This window comes from Solea senegalensis, linkage group LG6 (assembly GCF_019176455.1).
Source record: "Solea senegalensis isolate Sse05_10M linkage group LG6, IFAPA_SoseM_1, whole genome shotgun sequence".
NCBI lineage: Eukaryota > Metazoa > Chordata > Actinopteri > Pleuronectiformes > Soleidae > Solea > Solea senegalensis.
Window position 1 is genome coordinate 21,481,774 of NC_058026.1, and position 24,063 is coordinate 21,505,836.

General features: G+C 38.4%; 1 protein-coding gene across 9 annotated transcripts in view; it reads left to right on the top strand.

Moving 5' to 3' along the window:
- The window catches only part of sorbs2a (sorbin and SH3 domain containing 2a), a 58,069-nt gene that overhangs the window by 7,193 nt on the left and 26,813 nt on the right, over nucleotides 1–24,063 (top strand). For 4 of the 9 annotated variants that reach the window (XM_044028564.1, XM_044028568.1, XM_044028570.1 and 1 more), the window contains exons 1-4: nucleotides 3,579–4,110; nucleotides 10,137–10,293; nucleotides 21,923–21,978; nucleotides 23,271–23,360. In XM_044028564.1, coding sequence (XP_043884499.1) covers nucleotides 21,969–21,978; nucleotides 23,271–23,360 — 100 coding nt within the window. In that variant the 5' untranslated portion in view covers nucleotides 3,579–4,110; nucleotides 10,137–10,293; nucleotides 21,923–21,968. Of the gene's footprint in view, nucleotides 1–3,578; nucleotides 4,111–10,136; nucleotides 10,294–21,922; nucleotides 21,979–23,270; nucleotides 23,361–24,063 lie in introns of those variants that run through there. The other 5 variants (XM_044028572.1, XM_044028571.1, XM_044028567.1 and 2 more) reach the window with 4 other exon arrangements.

Genomic DNA, 24,063 nt, shown 5'->3' on the forward strand with positions numbered 1-24,063 from the left:
CAAAAACACATACACATAAATAGTCAACGCACACTCGCAGATGTAGTCTTGTTAACACCTCACAAAGGTCAGCTATCAATAACGGTCTAAATCTGTTTCCCTTTTATTACAGAGGAGAGTGCTGTTTGTGGGCATGTTTGCAACAAATTCAGACAGTGGCCATACAACTACATGTAGATATTTGTATGAATTGGTAATAACAGGTAATATATCAAACATTTTATAGTGAGATGTTGCCTTGTCTTGCTGCATTACATGAATATACATGGTAGGAAAGACTACTGCTAATGCAATTCCAGGTTTTCTGTATGTTTATATAAAGCACGGCATTTTGTATTTATTAAATATTTGCAAACTGATGCAAAGGTGTAATTTTCACCACACAATGGAATCTTTTTGGCTTTGTTTCTGTTTCCATATTAAGTCTCTAGATCAACTCTAACAGCCCTCTAAAGATTTTAAGTATTCATGAGTAGCATTGCACCTGCTCTCACTTTTCCACTCCACGTCTGCAGATCTATTTTTCGGCTGCTGCTCTGATTCTTCCTCATGTGAAATGAACGCGGTCTGAGCGCGTTGGTTTAGCTTCAAATAGACACAAAATGCCCCTTCTGTTTGAACAAAAGCAAGAGAAATGTGCTAAATGTTTTCTGTCATGTCACTAAATGTCAAGGGTTGACTATAACGGACCATCCAGCCTGAATAATTTAACAGTTTGGTGTGGGTGAGGGAGACAGACACGGAGAACTCCTCAGTAAAGCCATCAAACAAAATCCAACACACTGTTCATTTGCTTTACTTAATAAGCCCTGACGTTTTTTGTTTTTTTGTCATGGGAACACCACTTCATTTTAGCAAAGCAGACCCTACAGCAAAACTGTCGGTTTTAATTTAAATTCTCGTGCGTTAACAGCAACAACAAGTCAGGGCTGATAAAAATCAACAATTCTCATTACAGGATTCATGTCACACACACACACACACACACACAAACACACACATGCCAAAATCAAAGCATTTGTTGCAGCTCTAATGATTAAAGACTGGCACAAACTAGCTACAGAAAATATAATATTACATATATATATGTATATATATATATATATATATATGTGTATATATATGTATATGTGTATATATATACATATATATGTATATATATATATATATATATATATATATATATATATATATATATATATATATATATACATATACATATATACATATACATGAGCTTAGCAGGTGTGCGGCAGTAAGCAGATGAATTGGAGAAGTCAGCAGTTTGGAAATATTTTTAAGATAAGCAATGATGACAAAAGTAGAGCAGACTGCAACCTGTGCTCTGCTCGACTGCCATGAGGAGGAGGAGCAAAAATGTGCTTATTCAACACAAATCATTTGATAAAACATGATTTTGTTTGACCTGGCACATGTATAAACAGCGTATATATGAGAGGAAAATACTGACAAAAGCCTAATATGTTTAATTTACATCTAATTTGGGTCTATCTGTTCATGTACTTTTGCTCAACTAAAAATGTGGTGTTTCATAACAAACGAGGCTAATCTTCTAAGTTGTTGAACATATCTCAATGTAAATACCTGGAAATAAAAGTTGAAATACTGATCTCTTGACATATATTCATGTCAAACCCACATGTTTTAAGTGTACAGCAAATACAGCATAAACTGGCCTCTCTCTTTTAATATAATAATAATAACAATAATAATAATAATTCTAATTTTATTTATAAACCACTTCACATTTTAGAAAAAATCTCAAAGTGCTACAGAATATTGTTCACAGTCAAAAAAATTCAAATTAGTTTTTAATGTATTGGCATTAGGCCCACAAAACCAGCCCAACCTGACCCTAGCACATGCACAATCTGTAATTATAAGCCTGAGCCTGATTTAAACCCAACGTTTCTTTAATAAGTGGGCCGTTATAACCAAGGGCGTATAGGTTTGCGTATGGAGGTTGGGACATGTCCCCACCAATAATTTGAGAAAGCCAGATTGTCCCTACCAATATTAGAAACAGGACAAATATGTGTGTGCAATGCTGTGAGAGGAGATAAGAGCGAGAGTGAGCGAGCAGAGTTTTTTTTACAAGCATCAGTGAATGCATCATAGCCGTGCAGAGTGTAGTGCTTGGGTTTTCTCTGGGCTCTCCGGTTTCCTCCCACGGTCCAAAAACATGCAGATTTGGGGATAAGATAAATTGGACGTTCTAAATTGACCATAAGTCAATAATGGTCAATTAAGTTGCAATGCACATGTGTAAATGGTAAACTTAGGCATAATGCTGTTTAAATTGCACTTGTTTCAGGTGGTCATCATAATGTGTTTTGTAAAAACACATTACTTCTTGTTGCCTATAGGTTATAATGCTATTATTTGACATCAGATTGTGCTGTATGTGGCCCCTAAACTAAAATGAGTTTGACACCCTAAATGATGTACTCTAAATGGCATAGAACTACATGTTGGCCATTTAAGAGAATACAGGTTTCAGACCCTCCACATTTGCTTTACATGTGTCAAGAGCTTCAGCCTTATACCAGAGCTATTCAATTACAAACTCAATTGGGCCACATTTTGAAAACTGAGAAATTAAGCTGGGACAGACATTTTCCACAGCTGATAAGGAGCAGGTGATGACAAATTTAAAACCAGCACAAATGGATGAAAAGTGCAGAAAAATAATAAAAGAAAGAACTATACCTGAACAGAATCTGAGGTACTAACAATAACGTTTTCCAATTTGATATAAAAAAAAAACCTGTCCAAACCCGTCCTTCACACACTTCAAAAATAATAAAAAATATCACAATTATTTGTCTTTAACATTTAACATTTGATCACCCCAGTGTAACTCAAAATGCATAAGCATTTGTTTCTCTTAGAAATAAGACAAATATTTGTCACATATGATCCTCAAACTTCTCAAAGTGCATTTAACAGAATATGAAAGAAATATCAACGCTATCAAGGCTACACAAAGTGCCGCAGTCATTGCCAGTTCTACTGTAGGAATTTATGTTGGAATATTTGAGGGACTGTGAAAAGTGTTTATCTCGTTTTTTTCCCCTCAGTATTTATGGTCTACTACTGGCTGGGCCACTAAGAGCTTGCTTTTGGTCCGCATGTGGCCACCATTTCAATAGGTTGGCCTTATATGTTAGGGTCTGTACTATAGGAAGAAATGTATCATTGATTGCCAACTCTCATCTAGGAACCAAGAGGGTGCTGGTACTTGCAAGGTGACGTTCTCACATACAGTGTACTGTGTATATATACATATACATATATACATATGTATATATACTGTATATATGTATATATATATGTATATATATATATATATATATTTATATATATATATATATATATATATATATATATATATATTTATATATATATATATATATATATGTATATACACATATGAGTTGCACTTGACTGTTAGCAGTGAGCTGCTGCTGTAGGACACACACCACAGTAGCTGCGTGTCCTCTGCGGGCAATGATTGAACGGCGGGCGTTGCCATGGCTACACGAGGACCCAATGAGAAGCCCGCGGTCGACTGCTGCTGAATGAAAATTAACAGAGGCCATTTTGCGCTCGAAGCCACGGTATCATTCAGTAATAATAAAAACGGAAACGAGGGGCAGGTGCTGTCCTTTTCTGGAAAGACGCGAGTTTTTGTCCGCGCTGCGACTGTCAAAAAAAAACAAAAAAAAAACACGCGATAGCTTTAATTGTCCCGCCGCGCGCCGCCGCTTCTATATCCCTTGGGTGGGTTTGTGGTGGTAGTGAGGAGGACAGAGGGACAGGACAGGACAGGACAAGACAATATTTCTACCCGAGCCCCGGCGGTGACCCCCGTGAGAGGAAGCGCCGGACAACATCCATGCGCGCGGGGAAACAGGTGTACGGTTTCATCATCACACGGACACCGCGCTAGCTTCCGAGCTGCTGCTGCTGCTCCTGCGTTTGTGTGTGTGTACTTTTGTTCGAGGGACTTTTTGGAGTCCTTTCACATGGAAGGGGCTCGTTACCTGGCGGAATGTTGCAGAATGGTTCGGGCGAAGCCGTTATAAGGTGAGCAAACACGGTGTTAGCTGTGTTGTTGTTAAAGGGCTAAAAGGGCTCTATATCTCCCTCCGCCCCGCAGTGTCTGTGACGCTGACCCGCGGCTTACTTTTGTGTAGTTGAACAGCTAAAAACAGCTTATATTCCACGACTGAGTGCTTTTTAAAAAGTGTGTTCCAAGCAGCAACCACCCTGTAGTTGGAGTGTCGGAGACGCAAATCAGCTCGTCCGGGATGCGGCGCTTCTGTCTGCTGTTAACTGCTGTTTCAGGAAGATGCAGTCAGAGCTGGGAGGATGTTAAATGCTTAACCACACGCTTTTGAGCCGTGGTGGGAAACAATAGATCAGTTGTTGCTTAAGATAAGAGACTGTGAGCTGTGGAGAAGTGTGTCCATTAACAAACAGCCTGCACGAGAGTGATACATTTAATCTACATCCTGAATGCTTGGGATAATCATGTTAACGCTCAGATGCACAGTATAGCACAGTACAGTAATGCAAAAAAAAAAAACCCCTATACAGCTGTTTCGTTTGGTGAGTATTACCACAGGCTATTGAACTTAAGGAGTTGTGGTTATTGTCCTGTGGGGCTGCTTCATTTTATGATACCAACACTCATAACCTCACAATACGTCTGTACTGTGTATTCGAAGGCCATCGAACAACAGGGGAACTGTAAAATCATTACTGAGACACAGTTTTTCCTCAGTCCTGCTGATGCTTGTTGCATTTACCTGCCATCAGAGGTTTAAATTATCCAGTCTGTCATCTTTGGAGGTGCTAAATCAGGGCCACAGGGGCCACACTGACATAAAAGAAGTCAGTGAAGGGCCACATATATAAAGTTTTAAAGAAATAATAAATATTAGATCCAACAGTGCATTGTAAAAGTAAAAATGCTGTAAAAAATGTGTTGTGACATAACCTTAATGATCACATTTCCTTTCTTAAGACAATTTCAGAACAAAAGCCCGGCTGTGTTTCAATGGTTTAACAATGCTATTAAAGTGAAAGTGTGAAACTGAAATCTTGGGTCTGTGTTTGCAGTGGTTAAAACGTGACAACTTCTCTGCGTCTGAGGCTGTTTCTCATTTTAGCTCTGATTCTGTCACCACAACTGCTAATATCACTACTTTAGCTAAACAAGATTCAAGTTGAGATCAGGTGTGAGGACGTTATGTGCCGGATAATACTGGTTTATTGGCCAGATCCGGCCCCAGGACCTTATGTTTCCCATGTGTGGGCTAGAATGTAAATGCATAGTGTTCCAGAAAGAGAAGTAATTCTAAAGCAGAGCAGTTTATGTCACTTTTAAAGACTTGTTTCTTGTTCTATTTTCCCATGCTGTTAAAGAACAGCGCAGAATAGTCTGATTTGTCGTGCCACTGGTATGAAAGAATGATGTATTGAGGAAATTATGAATAAATAATAGGGCAGATACTATCCATCATGGATGGCTAGTATCTGTGAGACTTATTTGAATGCAGTATGAACAGGGAGAGTAAAGGGAGGTGTCCAGGATGCACAAAGTGTAACACAATCACTCCGGGAACCTCAAACCACTCCCATTGTGGCCTACCTGCCTTGTGACTTTGTGGTATTGTGTTGTGTGCATGTGTGTGTGTGTGTGTGTGCTGCAGACCTCACTGTTCTGTGATTCTTTTTTTCTTTTTTTTTGATGCAGCATTTTTCTGCGACTGCATGCTCATGTCTGGGGAGAGGAAGCGACACAGCTGGATGCAGTATGGCAAGCAACAGTTGGCTGCTATCTGTCTCATGAGGGACCCTTGCAGCAATAAACAACTGCTCATAGAGGCTTTAAATATGCCCACTTACTGGGCGATCATAGCATTGAGACTTGACTGATGTGGCCACTGAGCCAGAAAGTATGTCTCTGTTAGTGGTAACTCAGTTTCACCTGCCAGTTTAGAGTTACTGAGAGGCAGTGTACGTGTGTGTATACGTGCATGTTGGTGTGTGTTAGGGGCAGGTCATTGGGGAAACAGGAGGATATGATATATTTTCGCTTAGATCTCATAGTTCTCATAGTTCACATTCCCCATTTTCCTTTGTCGATTATTGCCTTATTTTGGTGCCACCTCTTTTCTCAGTGTCCCTCTGCTGCCTCTTTGCCCCTTCACTCACGCTGTGCTCTTCTCCAGAGGGTGAAGTCAGGGCTCCATAACTGATACTGAGGACCTCCTGCAGGCCATGCCTGTTTCCTGAGGTTTGTCAATCACCAAATCCTTTACAGCTTAGACGACCGTTTGGTGATTCTTACCTAAGCTGCTCAACTTAGAAACTGCAAAGCCAGGTCCCTTCTTTGAAGGTGTAGTTGTTTTAAAACATCTAATTGACTAGATTTGAGCCTAGGGTGTCACAAACATTAATCCATTAATTCAAATAAGTAGTTACCAAGATGCAAATATGGCAGTGTCATAATAGTGCATACCGGCAGTGTATATTCAATGATAGCTGTGCTGCATTGTGCTTTTGCTACAAAATAAATGCCTATAACATAATAACTTTTAGAGAATCCAGACCAACTCTAAGATGTGCTGATCGACCGACATGTTTTTCAATGTGTTGATGCACAAATAAAGCAGAGTTTTATGCCATAAAACTTGCAAATGTATAATCAATGAAAGCTTAATGCCGATAAAGCCTGGAATTCTGTATTTGTCAGATTTATCCGGGAATCTATGTACTGTTTTGGTTCAGGCAGTATAAAAGCTTCCATTATCCATTGTTCAGAGCAAACACCAGATTATCAGAGCAAAGCAGTGATTATTATTTTCATTTTTTTTAAAGAAAAAAAGCATTTAAGTAGTTGAGGATTGGGATTGTACTTAAAACTGATTAGTAACACAACACAGTGTAATTAAGTCATCTATCTTGTTAAGCCACGAAGAAGACTACATGTACAGATGGAGGTCAGAGAATCAACTATGCAATCATTGCTCGCCTGTGTGATCAGCATAACTGCAGGCAGAATCATGTCATATTTTTAAATGCAAGAAATAAGACATTTTTAGTTGGTCGTAGTTGTCTATGCAACTAGCAATATTACACCACATTATCATATAATCTGTCTTCCTGATAAAGTAACTGCGTGTTTGGTCCATAACATCTCAGTATTGTTGTTTTCCAAACCTGAGCTTGTGGACATTGTCGTGTCTGGGAGAACCTGTTTTTATTAAAAGAACACACACTCAAACCGACAAAACCATTAATGTTGTATCACAGTTGATATATATGCAGTTAATGTTCTAGTCATTTACTAATGGATTAATTGCATTGATGATTGCATAAAGCATACATTCTTCACTCTTCTTCACTTCGATGTGTGTTGTTTTTTTGTGGATATTTGTGGATTTATCTATTTTCTTTCCCCTCTTTTTTGATCTGTTCCCAGGTCTAAGTGTTTTCCAGTAAGTGACACGTACTGATGTGTACATGCACAGCTCCTCTGCTTTTTATATCACGCCACTTACTTAGCTGAAAATGGCAGGGCCTTGCAGAAGCTGATAATGAATTAGGTGTTGAAACTGTACGGGTGAGACCATGTCGACACGGCCACTGTAGTCCACAGTGGCTCATAGGTCAAAGTGTCAGTGTGTTTGAGTTTGAGTGTGTGTGCCACTTGCTATAAAAATAGTTTGCACTGGTACTTTAATGAGATCATTCCTAAGCTGCTGCAATGTCATGATGGTTTTAATTGTTTATTATAAATCAGTTGTTCCAAAGCAAAGTGATGATAGGAGATTAAATGTTATGAGATGCTTTTCTCCTATCAGAGGTCACATCTCAGTTTAGATATGTTAGGAATGTGGTCTAGCTCTGTAAAATAACATTCCTCAAATATTGGAAACTTTGTGTAAAGGTGATTGAGATGTTCTTTTCAAAGACTTTAGTGAAAGGATAGTGTCTGGGGTAAACTCAGGTCCTTCACCCCCAGTGTATTTTATTGGTCCCTCGATACTCGCCTGATTCTGTCCCCAAGGTTGCATCATTAGCACCTGTCACTTGTCAGCTTTTCACCATACCTCGCTGATCCTTGGCACGTGACCAGAAAAATCTGGGGGCCCTGCTGCTATTTGATCGTGTCAGCTGACACACCAATCACTAGTAGTTGCCTGTGTAGATGGGACTTTTACATTACCACTTCATCATTGGCATGATGATAGCTGCAACAGCTAGTGTTGACCTATGGGACAACTCAGCTAAGTCCATCAAAGCTTGATTTAAAGGTTACCGTCAGGGTGACACTTGGCTGCACGTTCAAAAGTGTAGTTCCTTTTGTGACTTCATGCATTTTAAACACTAGTTGGACCTGTTGTTTTTGTAACACCCGGTTCACAATGGACTGTTTACAATTGATTTGTGTACTGTCCCAAGAGGGGCAGTACACAAATTTACCAATGTAGATTTGTTAATTAGCTGTTCAAGCTTGGTTTGGTAAGTCTGGAAAAGCTTGGAATGGCAGCCTGTACTTTGAAAGATTGCAACCGTAAATCCAGTCCCTTCCTGTTGGCCCTGTTGTCTCTGCCCCCAAAGTAATGAAAGTTGTGTGTAGTGGAACTGGGAGTTTTGGCTCCTCTTCCTCCTGTTTCTCTGTTTATGGTGACTTGCTTGCTAATGTCTGGCTAGTGTCCCTGCTACTGCTACGGAGTGTAACTGTACGTCAGTAAATCATTCCATGTGGTCTGAATTAAATGTCTGTTATTATATCGTGAGGACCACAGACAATGTATGGCTATCAGGGAATAAAGAGGATTTCACATTAGACATTAGAAATGAAGTGTTTAGGAAACAAATAAAGACCATGGCTTTAGTTTGATAAAGCTGATATTAGGCGTGGGGACAAACTCAAAAGCAGACCGCACCAGTAACTGTAAAAGACATATTTTAAAGGGGTTGTTTTGTCTGTGTCTTTCGCTGGGGGAAATTAGCCACCACACAGTAATCTTATCAGCCTTCACTTGCCACCAAAGGAGCTGCATTACAACTGCAGAGGTTAATGAATTTCCTTTTGTGGTGACTGCTTTCCTGCATGTTACTGTGTGGCAATTTGTGAGTTGTTGACTTTTGTGGCCGTTTGTTTATTATTGAGTACAGGTGTGAAATCAGGAGGTGGAAGTAACCCACTGCACAGTAGCTGCCTGGCAGGTTTTAGGTATCCAATCTCGAAATAGGAGATGCTAATAGCAGCCGTTACATCATCATTCTGGGAATAGCAGGGGGTCTGGGGTCTAGAGGTGCTTCTGGGTGACCTCTCTCCTGTGTATATTCAGCTCTGTGTGTGTATGTGTGTGGTCATTTCCAAATATACATCCCCGTATAGATTACGCAACGGTAACATTATTAATGACACAGGTGAGTAAAAATGTTTCGTCTGAATATATTTACAAATGCCAATGGCTTTTTGTGTGTGATTTTCCTTTTATAAAAGTAAAGAAAGTGAAGGAACAGCTCATGTGAGAAGAATTTGACACCCCTGTCAGTTTCTGTGTGGAGCAGTCTACTTTACATAGCAACACACTGACGACATGCGCTACTGTGTGACATAAAAGCCTGGGAGGAAAGATGTAGTGCGGAGGAGAGCAGAGGCTCTCTCACACCCCGCTCTCTCTGCTCTCATCCCCTGCCATCCTAATCATTAGTCCGTTTCACCACACAAACATCATCAAAGGTGCACGTACTTTACCAGAGAACTGCAAAGTGTATGTGACTGTGATGTTTGCTCTGTGAAGGAATGCGTGTATAGAAATAGCCTGACGTTGTGTGCATGAGTGTGCATACGGTGTGGTATGCATGCATGCTGACATGTGGTAAAACAGAGATAGGTCTGTCACTTAGCCCCCACCCATCTACATGGGAGGGGGGTACATTTCCAGTCTCATAGACGAGCATGCCATAGTCTGAAAATAGCCGTATCTGATCACAGCTTCACCCAAACAGGGAACTCTATTTCCCTGTCACTCCCTCTCTCCCGGGCTCTCTAACTTTCTCCTCATTCTGTTGTCTCTTCCCAGGCATTAAACAGGGAAAGATCTGGGATTACAGTTTGACCAGGAGGATAGACTTATCCTGAGCAGAGGGAAGAGGAACAGGAAGGACAGGCGCGTGCACGCAGTGCTCACCTATACCTGACTCCTCCTAGGAAGTTTCCTGTCTGTTGATTTTATGACGGTAAGCGTTTAATTTTTACAGTTTAATGGACTGTTGCATCTGTACTTTGCCAGCAGAGAGGTCTGATGAGGCTTGGACTGTATGTCATGGGTGAATGGATAGATTGATTTAATTGGTCCCAAACTAGGAAAATAGAATATTTAAAATTGAAATAGAATCCTGCCAAACCTGAGCATAGTCTAATTACATCACATTTTTAAAAATTTGGATAATAGACTCACCAGCTCATGTTTACATGAGATCGTAACAGAATGCAAGTTACAAGAAACCTATATAAATAGTTTTTACAATCCAAACACCAGAGTAAATTGTATGTAACTGTTCTGTCAAAACCCACAATTATAGACCAAGAGAAGCATTTCTGTCTTTTGCAACAGTGGACCAGGAAAGGGTGTCAAATAAAAACCAGTGGTTTCTTAAACCCCATCCAGAAATAGGATCAACAAATAACTTTACCATACCATATTATTTAAAGAATCTTATCTGTGAATCCCGGCACATTTTCTGAGGCTTGTAGGAGATAAAAAGGTTGTTCATTAAAGGGAGCGTAATTTAAATATATATCACCATTTTCTTCTTTGCATGTTAATGCACTAATGGTAAAGAAACCTTTCAGTTTAATTTACCAAAACCCTCCCTGCCCACTTTACCTTTCCTGCTATTGTGTCATAATTTTGCCACAGAATCTCTCTCTTTTTTTTCTTTCTTTTTTTTAACACAAACTTCCGTCTCTTGTTACATGCCTTTTCATATTCTCCTCTTTCGCACTCAACAAAAGCCATTTACCAATCCCTCCATTAGGCCAGTCTCAGAGGTGTTGTGGAATGTCACCTTGACCCCCTGGGTACACAATAAGGGGTGGTTCCCAACCTTGGTTCATGGTACCGGTTTGCTTGGTTCCCTTTAGTAGTGACGCATAGAGGGATGCCTTCTGTTCCCAATCAACATCATAGTTTACACCATGTTTTCCTTGAATCTGCATAGAATTGACTAAATCTAGGAACTCAATCTCATTTGTCATGTGCTGGAGAGAGATAAATGCAAGTCATGTTTGAATATACTTTTTTTTATTTACCTGCGGTAGTAAGTAGGAAGTACTGTATGTGAGTCTGCAAATTTAACAAGGGTGTAGTTAAATTATTATTTTCCTGCTTCTCTGCAGCTTGAAATCTTTCATTCTCATCTTCTTTTCACTTATTTGTGACCACACGTCTTTCCAGATGATGCACAAAAGGAAAAAACACATTCGGATGTTGCCATTAGGCATAAAAAAATTAAACAAATATACAGTACGATTTGTTGTAGTAGAAATGTTATAATGATCATACAGTATAATTCTTTTTATTCATTTATGTATGCTGTTTTAAAATAACACACAAAAAAAACTTATACAGGACCTATTTTTTACACTTGAACAGTAGCATGACTCTCTTAAACCTGGAGTAGAACCCTAATTATTGTCGCTGGTTAACTCTTTGACAGCTTGATAATATGAGACCAATTTTCCGTCACATCATTCCAATCCAAATACCAATGATCACAGAATTAGACACAAGCTAAAACAACAAAGCTGGTGGTGCCAGCACTGTATATTGTTTTTTTTTTCTTATTTAAAAAAATATTGGAAAAGTAATGTGTCACATGGAAGCTTTTCATAGTGGTTCTCGTGGAAATAGATGAAATATGTGACTGGACGTTTTACAGATCGAAACGCTCGTTTATTTTATGAATTTAAAATGTTAATGTGATTCCATTTCTTCAGGACTGACCCCCACAGATTTCTCACATAGATTTTCCTGATGTCGTGGACCACCTTACAGGGTAAAGGGTTCTGCCTAATGGCAGTAAATATAGCAATGCTGCTAATCAAGTTTCTCTTATCTTCATCCTAGACACTTAACACTGGTACCTTGGGAATCTAGACTATGTATGGGGAATTTAATCTCAGTCACAGCTGATAGTCATGCTGAAATACTTCCTTCAAATCAACAAACACTTTTATTTCTTTTCATTTTAGACTTTTTTATTTTGTTTTGACACACAACCCATTGTGCAAGGGTTCTCTTAAGTAAACTATAGACTAAAACATTGTGAACTACCAAGCTCTTCCAATTAAGATGTGAAATATTCTTTGATAATCAGATATTTGAACGATACATGCAGAGTCTGTCTCTGCTTCACTATCCTCATTCTGTGGGCAGGAGGAGAATAACTATCCCAGAAAAAATGCAATATCTGCATTATTTCTGCTTTTGCATGAAAGACACCTTCATTAGGCCTCTAACGCCTTTTTTTTTTACTGCAGGTGACAGCATTGCAGTATAACATCATACCCTATAGTGGAAATGTTGTGGATTATCGGGTTTTCTCCCTTGACTCAAACATTTGAAAAAGATGTAGTCTTAACTGAATCTCAATAATAAAAACGACTAGTCGGTTAAAAACGCAGCATATTATAATTTACCTTCATTTTTTGTTCTATCAATTCATTGCAACACTGCATGTATTCCCTGTTTGCTTTCGTCTCCGTGTTTTACATGAGGTTATAGAGCGTTGTAATCACTGGAGGTCTTGAGCTTTACGTGCACTTACACTAATCTCAAGAAGAGGAGATAAAGCAGCTCTTCAGGTCTTGTTTACTGGTGATGCTGTGTCCCCATATGGCTTCAGCCAGACAGATTACATAATACTGGCCTCTGTCTATATTCAATAATGTGTCCTTCAAATCTATCATTCTCTCTGTAATCTATTTCTATTTAATTTGTTACTCGTACATGCTTCCTTCTCTGCATTTCGTTCTTCTCTTTCTCTTCATCTGCACAAACATCACAACAGTATACAGTGAATGCAGCGTCAGGACTGTATAGAATTGGTAAGATAACAAACCCACAATTTGTCACATCCAATCCATTCTTCTTCTCCTATTCTCCTACCCTCACAGACAGTACCAGGGCTTGTGTTGCATAATTGCATTAGTGCTCTCAGGCCAATGCCTCTGCTCGTTAGTGGAGTTGTGATGCAATCTGCAGAACACACGGGCCTCTGTTGTTTGCAGTATGGACAGTGAGTGGGCACGCAGGGCAAGTGTATTGACCACCCCCCTATCCATTCATACACCCGGTCTGCTAATGAGTGGCAAGGTTGAACAAACAAGGCTGATAACAGAGACTTTGTTGGAAGTTGTTGTTGTTCGGCTAGTGGCAGTAATGTGATGGTGGAACACTTACATGGTTCTGAAAAAAAGATCTGATTTGCATCCGACAAGAAGAGGCTTTGTTCTTGTGTGAAATAGTGATCTGCATAAAGAGTCATTTGATCGAAACTATTAGTTTTGACCATATTAGGAAAGACATGTTTCGCTCCTTTAGTAAAGAAGTGAAACACCTAATGTGCAGGGTTTTTATGCTTTTTCAGGTTAGGTTGTTCTGCTAAGAGTAGGTCTACTGACAGAGTAATCCACGTATGTTAAAGAGAATGTTAAAGAGCATGTTAAATCACCTAAATTGGATAGCATGTACAATCTATGGAGAGTAAGAGCATTCATACACACAATGTGGTGCAAAAGCCTCAGGACACCACCAGCTTTGCTGTTTTTATTTCTATCAAATTCTATGATCACTGGCACTTGGACTGGAATGATGGGACTGAGAGTTGGCCTTATGTTAATTCTCATTGTCAGCTTGCTACAATATATGTATGTGTTGCTCAAGCATGTCTTGAATAAACCTGGTGTAAGTGCAGTTTTCCCAGCAGAAATAGTAGGACAAACAGATTCTAAAGGTTTACCAGTAACATTAATTTGAATTCTACCTTTGGTTTAAGAGTCGCTCTTCAATGAGTTGTCAGCATCCGGATTAGCGAGCGGTATTGAGTATGGTGTCGAGTTCGCAGATGATGCCATGAATGAAGCTTTTTTTATATATATATCTATACTGTACTTATCTCCGTGATGTGTGCTGTGCATCTACCTGCATTAGTATATTTAATTGCACAGGATGAAGGCTGCCAGCGCCACTGTTGCAGGTGCTCTACGAGTGGTTATTATTTGAAGGTACGGTAGATTGCCCTTGGTCTTCAATCTGCCAAAAATAACAGACAACCTTCAGATTTTTCCATCATGGTAGAACAAAATCCTACTTTTTTTTTTAATGGCTGGTGCTTCTTGGTATTTGCTATTATAAATTCAAATACACGCGGGGAAACCTGTCTGAAACATTCATCAAAAAAATGTGAATGTTCTTTTTTTTCACTTATGGCAAATGTCCAGGGATTAAGTAGGATTATCATTTCCATGGAGGTATTAAATCATTTTAACACACCTCTTATTAGGGTGCAATTAAATCTTTAAACACACCTTGCTAAGGATTAGTAAGTAATTCAATAGGTCAACCGTGCCGTATAACTACGCTACAGTACACTGGCTTTACTGACTGTCAAGCCAAAAGGAAGTTTGGAAATGGCAGACAAGTGACCGGTTAGTAGTAACAGCTCCACTGCTTTAGAACTCTTAAACATATTGTATCAAATGGTGTTAGGTTCCTTTTGCCAATAATGGGTTTAAATATTAAGCAAAATTATAGCCTTCGGATCGAAACATAATTAGAAATACTTGAAGCCGCGTAATGGGTAATGATATATAATGTAGATAGACTCTTATTTTGATTCCCAAGCCATTCTTTTTATTCTCATCACAATCCTTCATCACAATCCCCACTTTTTTTTCCACAAAAATGCACCACTAAAATAACTTGGCTCAGATTCAATAATTAAGGAATGAAGCAATCTAAGTCCTTCCCTTCTGGGGGTTCAGCTGGTTTTTATGGCTATCCATGTCTCGACTGACATTTCACTTGGATCTCTGGGGACGTTCTGTTGCCTTGTTGAAATGGGATTTGTTGTTTCTGATTCCTACCCAACAGTTTTTACTGATTGCTCTACCCTGTGTTTGCAGTTATATCCTTCGAATTTCTGAATCCAGGCTTGAAACAAATGACAACTGCACAGCGTGACAGGAAATTGCGTCACTGTCCTTTGTTACTTTGTCAGAATGTAAATCTTATTAAGTGTGCGTCATCAGACAGACGTTTCTATACGGGAATGGCTGAATAGCCTCTATCTGGTGACTTTTTGGTTAGGTCTTTAAATAGATTTTCTAAGGAGCTTAATCCGTTGACATCCTGTGGATACGTCCAAGTCTGAGTGACCACTTCAAAGGGCAAGACTCTTGTCCCTTGGACCATAGTCGGCTTATCTGTCATGATGGGTCACTGTCTTCTGTCGCCTGTACACATGCACACACATATACACACAGAGAGAGTATGCGTGCACTTGATGAAATTAAAACTTTAAACTGTAAAATGTTGTGGCTAAATTGTGATTGTGCCAATGTTGTCAGGTGACTTAAGCTGGTAATGGATTTTTTTACACTACTGTATCAAAAGTGATCAGTTAGTGTGACGTGCCTAAGAGTGAGAGTATTTAGAGTAATATTTGGGTGGAATCAAAACTTTGAGTCCTCAAAGTAGTATTGTTGTGGAATCAACCTTTTAAAATTGAACGCATCTCAAAACCATGTCTCTACATTAAAATACGACGACACTGACGCTCCAAAGTGTGCTGGTTTGTGATGGTTTTCATGCCCTTCATCATTCATCCCTATGAGAAAATTCTAATTCCATTACACAACTGGTGACCTAGAGAATGTAGACTAACGTGCACATTTAAAATATCAGCGCAAAGTAAATGAAGATGTAAAGTTTTTTTCTGATAGTTTCCTGGTATAGGAATGGTCTCAGCCACTGACATTCTTCTGATTTAACTAGATAAGGGAGTTTTATTGCTTTGTTGTGATTTCTCATGATCCCATTACTATATTTTGTCTGGTTGGAGCATGGTGACAAATTTGTTTTTAGACTCTTGTTTTGTCTGTGCCGAAGCAGACAGCCTGTGAGTAATGGTATCCCGTCGACAGTTCTTTGAGGACATGTTTGTGTTTTTTTCTTTTTTCTTCCTTTCATTTGTTTCCTTTCTTTTGATCATCACCCTGTCTGGGATCTGTTTTTCTGTGTTTTAGTGGAAGAACCCAGCTGCATTAATCTTTCTGGTTAATAATGGCAATGATGATGGTTCATTCCATCCACTGATATACTTTAACCTCAGTCTCAAGTGGTGTTGATTAAGACCGGCGTCATTATCGAAGTATACTGTCAGCACTCTAATTTTATGAGATTTAAATAGCAACACGTATGACAAATGAAAATTCCATTGAACTTGCTGTGATTTATTTTTTGTCATCAGAGTTCGTATCAGATCCTCCATGACTTGATGGGATGAACACTTCTGTACCTTATCTCATGACTGTTTCTGATGATCAATAACAAAATGAACTGTCCCACTACAGTGTCTTATTATTTCAAACCCCGTTAGTTCATTGATACCAATGTGGGGTCACTCAACAGACTAATGAGACTTGATGGGCTTGCGGTGATGGACATCACGGCTTTCTGTGGCTTATGGTTCTGACTTATGTGTTTGCAGTCCCACAGCTATTACACTCAGTAATTATACACACACACTAGTCTCCAGAGTGGTTGACCAATGCCTAAATTACAGCCCACGGATAAACCACAGGGAAGTAAGAAAATAAAATATCTCAAAAGAAAATGCAGAGAAACTAGGGCAAGAATTGACAACATCTTTTTAAACATAATATCCCTTGTTTTTAGTTCATTACAATTTAGTTCATTTCGAAGTCAACAAAGAGCATTTAAGTTAATACATAATTGTTAATGAACAAGTAGTGACATTGGCATCATGTTCTCCCGCCGCCACCCTTGTACGTCTTACATTAACCCATATATTTAGCACCATATGCAAGCCGTCACTGAATATTTAAGGAAACATGTGGTGCTTCACTAATTTATATGGTGAGATACTGAGTTAAAAAGCATACACTGCTCATGAGTTACCACCAGTGGCCTAAGGGAGGGCATGTCCTGTATTTAAAGGCTTAAAAAGGTCCTATCTGGAAAGATAGTACGAGTTCTTCAGAGGTGTAAAGCCTGCTGGGTTTTCTTCTAGTGTGCAGCCATAACATTACACCATTGCCACAGCTGCTCTGTCGCCGCTGATCTGTCCCCAAGAAACATGATCCTGTTTATAATCTGACCATCATTTGGACGCCGACAGCCTGCGACGCCAGACACATGATTTACCCCCTTGCATGTGTGTGTTTCTCATAGATAGATTTACGAGGGCATACTGCCGTATGAGGCAAAGGATCAGGTCCTGATGGACTGGAAGAATCCCGTGATGCATGACTTGGTGCAATGCTACAAGTGCTAGTTCTTTCTTTCTCAAACCATAAACACATGATGTCAAACTAAATTGTGGCAATGAGGTAGTTTAGGGATACAACTACTTACAATTTTAGATTTATTATTGCACCCAGTTATTTAGCCCATTATATGTCAAACAGTTGTGAAAAATGCCAAACCATAGGAGGCTAAAACTTTTTAAATACAGTACTTTGATGTAGTGCTTCCTCATAAAGCGGTCATCTATTTACCAAATTAATTCAAATAATTCTAATAAAATATGATGTCTCACGTTGTATTTCATGTTCAAATTGTTTCTAATATTTAAGTGTATTGTGTTTACACTCTATGTTAACACACCATAGGGCTTCTTTGTTCAGGCCAAATGGTATCACAATTATTCATCCATTCATTCATTCAGCCAAATTCATGTCAAGGTTCAAAAATGAAAGAGGGCCTCAGTTTTGCTAAATTTTGGGCCTTAAACCTCTGATATCTGGGAAGGGCTGTTTTCATTCATTAATCAGTTTTCTAAAAAGTTGGTTATTAATTTAATAGTCAATTACTAATACATTCATTGATGAATTGTTGCAGACCTAGAGTATTTACATAGTGTATCTGGGAAAATGAAGACTTACAGAATTAAATGTGTATGTATCTCAAATACATTAGTTACAAGATGTGCTTCTTACTTAATAGCAGGTTGAATGCATTATTCTGTATTTTACTTAAGAGACAATCTTATAGTGTGTTTTGGCTTCTATAAAATGAATACCACTTAATAGCAATGTGTTTGCAATTTTTTAAGATTTTTAAGAGATACATTTGAATTATTTTTGGCTTCAAGAGCTGCAGCTTCAGCGCTGTTATCAGTATGTATTGTGTGGAAATGCACAGCTGCCACAGTGGGAATAAATCATTTTTACATTATTTCCATCAATACTTCCTATTGATCATCCGAAATATATTTTTTGTTACAAATTACATTCATGCTATCAATAACTTTAATATACATTGTTGTTCTTAATCAGCTGTTGAAAATGGATATCAGACATAACTGATTTCAATTTTTATCTTTTTAAATTGAGCCATTAGCACCAATAGTGAGCATGGACACCAATCTTACTCTATGCGTCCCTTGCTTCCCATCACTATAGCCAGCTGCAAAAGCAGTTTACACATTCTTGTTAGAAAATCATGGTTGCATGCCATTTCCAAAATAAGCAACAGTAAAAGATGATAACACTTATCAGGACTTACAGTCAGGCCCAAAGAGGTCGTAGTGTTGAAATGCGTGTTTATACATACAGTATATAAACAAATAAGTACAGACTGTAATACAAAAGTCGGTACAATGCAATATAATACAATAACAATACAGCATTATTTTAAGCCTGAAATCTATTTGGTTCAAGTACAAATGCATCAACAGGGTTTTTTGTATTGAATTACAATTGTTCTTTAAAAGATATTAAGAATATTGAAGTTTATAATCAATATAAAAATGTGTCCGTAATAATAAAAAAATATGTGCAATGCATGCAGAAATATGCTTGCATTATAGCACAGCATCTACATCTATCAGATTCTTACTCAGAAATTGAGATTACATATGCCGCTTTTCCACTACAGATGGAGTCTGTGCTCCTGTCACGCAGGAAGTACTGAACTAATCTTTTTAATGAACTGAGTCTAGTGATTCAGAGCATCGAAAACAACTGCTTTACAAGTCATGAGTCACTAGTTTGTGGGTGTTGCATATAAAACAAAGTCACTGCAGTTTCATGCAGCTGGCTCAGTGCGGTGGGACCATGTAGTGGAAAAGCGGCAATAGACTTTATATTTCACTTTTTAATATAGTATAGGAAATAAGTATAGCAATATAGAAAGTGAGACAGTGTGATTTAAAATAGAATTATACTTGATGTTGTCCTCACCTTGTCTTTTTCAGTTTTTTTTTTTAATAAATAAAATAAATTTATTACATGAAAAATGTGGTCCTCACATTCCCAAAACCTGCAGTATCTACATGTGCATAAAGCAAGGTCAGACATGTGCATGTCATTGCTATTTACTACCAGACACGTATGAGCCCCACTGCAGCCACTGTAGGCTGTCACTTGTAGTAGCTGTCACACACACTAAGTCTCACGATGACATACATGTACCCGCATTCACACAAGTGATGCAACACTCTGTGTTGAGCCTTCCACTTCTGACGGTTGCCCCTCGTCATATAAATCACTGTCTCTGCTTCAGCAGTTCCAAGAAAAAGTCTCCATATAGCCAATGATGAGCATCACTTATGGGCACATTTAAGTAAACATGGTTGTCAGTATCATTTATCAGTGCCATTTATGTTAGTTATGTTTCATCTACTGTATGTGCTCTAAAGAATTTGATTAAGTAAGTTTTCCTATGTTCTCATACATGGTTTTCATTAGTTTAGGGTTTGGAGTAAACATATTTTTGAATGTGGCAATCTGCATTTGTATGCGTTTTTTTATATGTAAAAGATAATACTAATAATACTTTTAGTATAAGACAGCTTAACAGGCCCCTTGATCTTGCTATTTACCACTTGACTATTTTCGGAAATGTATATGCGTTTCACCTGCATTAGTCGTCTTTGCCTCAAGCAATCATTACTGTTTGAATCCACTTCCATTTCAACCAGAGTTAACGGTTTTGAACATATCGCCCCAGTTTTAGCCTTTACAGTGGCATCCCGTTTGTGACAGAGCTGATTTCAAGGTTCTTTCAACTACATATGAAGCATTTAATGGTCTGGCTCTTTAATCCTCATACTTTGAGATCCTCTGACAGTGGCCTTTTAAGTGTTTCAGATTCTCGACTGAAAACAAAAGGATTCTAAGCTTTTGAAGTCCTGAGAAATTGTTGGATCTCAATGCCAGAGAAAACAAGACTTAATAGATACTTTAACAGTTCTGCATTTTATCTGAACTAGATGTCATGGTTGGTGCTTGGTGTTTAATGTTTTTATTCTTTTATTGCAGTGATGATTGATTTACTCATGAAGCCCTTTCGATAGAAGTAGACTATGATGACTATAATATTATCATGGGGTGTTTGCTAACTAACACAGTATTGCTTTAAGTGAGGGGGTAACACATCTACAAGGAGTCATAATACCCTCAATCGCTTTTTAAAGGTCTACGCCACTTTAGTCTAGCAATGAAACTGAATCACCCCATTTCACTTCACATGGATTTCTAAACAGATCAGAGATGTGTGTTTGTGTGTGTGTGTGTGTGCACTGGTTCACAAGCCTGCGACTGTGCTCAGGTCACTCTGCTCTGCCTGCGTACTCAGAAGTGCAGTTAATGATTCAGTTCATAATAAATCACATGAAATCCTGGGCATCTCTACTCCTGCCTGTAGTTTTATTCAAGACAGGAAAAAATGGCATACACATCAGGTTGAGCTGACTTGCAGTCACTTGCAGTATGTCAGCACATAACACCCCCACTCCCCAACATCATTAATCTCCAGAAGGGAAGTTTGAATCAAACTAATGATGAAGTTGGCAGCAGGTAACTGACGGATAATTGAGATTGAATGCTATTGATTTAGAATGTTATTTTAATTACTTAAATTGTATTGCTGTAGCTTCAAAATAATACATTTGTGAAAACCTATTACAGGAAAAGGCTATAGGTTTTATTTGAAGCTGGAGATACTATAGGATTTTATAGGATTTTTTTTACCCACGAGTCACAAATGGGGCAGAGTCTGCACCAGTCAGCACTAGTTGTGGACAGTCAGCATGACTAGTTGGCACAGAAATCTATTAGTGTGTGAGGGGAACAGACCCGACCCGACCTCAGTCGCAGTCAATCAAACATGTTTGAATTTTTTTTGTACTGATCACTGACCCAACTGCAAACACATTCTGCCAACAGCCAATGAAAAAGAGTAGGTGGGAGACAGGACATAGGGTCAGAAGACGAATATTACACAAAGTAGTGGGAATTTCAAAACAACGATGGTTTGTGTACCCTTTAAACTGTCACTCTCTTGTAGACATGGTTGCTCTTGCAATAGTTTGATGCTTCAGTTGGTTTGATAAATCATGTAGTCTGTGATCCTCATCAGACGCAGTCGTTAAATGTGTGATCCCCAGTCTTTCAGTCGCCATGAAACAAATCTGTTGAGTCGTTTAGTGTGTACTCCGACATTTTCTAACTCGGTAACGCCTGTGAAAGTTGTGTAGTGTGTCCACTTTAGAGGATTCATCAAGTGTGAACATTTTTTTATGTGTGTGTGATTTACATTATGTTTCTGTTTTGCAGGAAAGTGTGTCTCCTCGTAGTAGATCAGTAAGAAGTGCTCTTCAAAATGAATACAGGTATGAACACAACAATACTCAACCAAGATATATGTGAGCTATTCAGAGAGTACTCCATTAAGTTCATGTACAATATTTTTGTTATATAATAATTTTTGTCGTTCTCATTTGTTTAATCGCCAAGCAAAAGTATTTTTTGTTGTTGTTTTAAAAATGCTATTTTGAAATAGAGGTAGACCAGTTGGGCCAATCAATTTGCCCTTTTTAATTGGCATTGGCAGATTAATATTAAATTTAATATGAGTGTTTATTAATATTTATTAGTAGGCCAAGTATTACAAATTACATATTTTCTAAGTTTGTTAAAAAAAATACAAAGTTTTTATTAAAAAATACTGCTGCAGTGCAGACATGGAATGTAGATTGGAGAGATCATTAGTACTGTTCTATAACTCGTTACTGAATTTATAGTTATTGTTATAGTTAAACTGTTATAAATCTATCTCTCTAAATGGAGGATTGGTGACAATCAGCTAAATATAAGGGCCCCGATTTTTTAAAATCAGCATTAGCCATTAAAAAAAACGCATATCAGTCGACCTCTTCTTTGAAATATAAAAGTAAATGTGTTTCCACATTTCAGACCACCTTTGCTATTTTAAAAGCTGCTATGTTTGCTGCGTCTCCTCTGCCACAGGCATGAGTCTGTAACTCTAACCCTGACCCTCTTTCACCACTATGGTGTTGGTCCATTTTGGGCCTTGGTTATAGTGACTAAAAGCATCATTAAGTATAGTATGGTTGTTGCTTTTAACCGGGGTGACGTATTCAACCTCAAATACATTCCCAAAGCTGTGCCCTGAAGTTGGCACAGCTGATGTGTGTATTTCAGCCTATGAATCAATGATGAGTAATCTGTCTCTGCCTTTTCCCCTCGCCACACACGATCACGATGAGTGCCAGTACTCATGGTTGTTGTTTGTCTATATTCACATTATAGAATGCAAACCAAAAATAGCCTTAACATGCATGGAAAGACAAATAATAGCCAACTATAAACTCAATATTAAATTGATAAAAGAAAAAAGTCTATCAAATTAAAGTTAGAAAGTAGTATAAAGACAATATCTTATAACTCACTGACTTTAGGTTAAATGAACTTAACTTATTACCAGTCAAAACTTCAAACCTTTTTTTTAGTGCAGTTAATCTGCCTGTTTTAATGCATGTGCTTTGCCTTCACATATTTGGATTATGTTTCTGGCTGTGACTGATTTGTGTTTGTGGTGCATGTGCATGTGTGCTGCTGCTTCTGCCTTTATGATCCAATCTGCCTGGCTGTGATCCCTCAGATAGCGGAGGATACGCTACCAAAATTGTGGCCTTGTCACTCACACTCTCTCCCATGAAGAGGGTCCAGAGCTCACCAAATCTAGCCACAGGTACTAACACTCACAATCACCCAACAAATTAACTGATGTTCAGGCAAGACGAGTGAGCTAAGTACCTGAACCATTTAAGGAAATGATTCAATTGCCAAAACTGATGATAAAAAGCATAAGGTAAGTCTTAAATATGTTGCTTGTTTGGGCTCCATTGACCTGATATGGCTTGAGCATATTTGAAATACTTTAATAGTCTGTGGCTGCCAATGCTTAACAATATTTTGACCTTTGGATGCCCTTTATTTTTTCCTCCTCCCCCATCCTGAGCTTCTTTTCTTGTCATGAGTCATAATTATCGTATCAACACACTTTTAGTTTTTGCTCCTTTTGACAGCTCTCAAACTGTGTGCTTTGCTTCTTCATGTGTGGTTTGTTCTAATTTTCTTGTTTTGTTGTTTGTTTTGTTTTGATTAGACATGTGGAAATGTTCTCGGATGAGCTCATGTGTTGACTAAAAAAGCCCCATTCTGCTTAAGTCTTCCTGATGCGTGGTGTAGTTTTATCTGTGCAAGCACTCTCTAGATCTGCAAGATGAATCTTTGAACTTTTTTATTCTTTAAGCAAATACTCTGTTTTTACCAGTGAAGTCACAAATAACTTTTTTATCACAGGGCAATTAATCTACAGTATAGTATAGTAAGTGTTGACTTCCCCGTGTACTTCTTCCTTTAGTCTGCTGTAAAAACCTTAACAGCCCCTA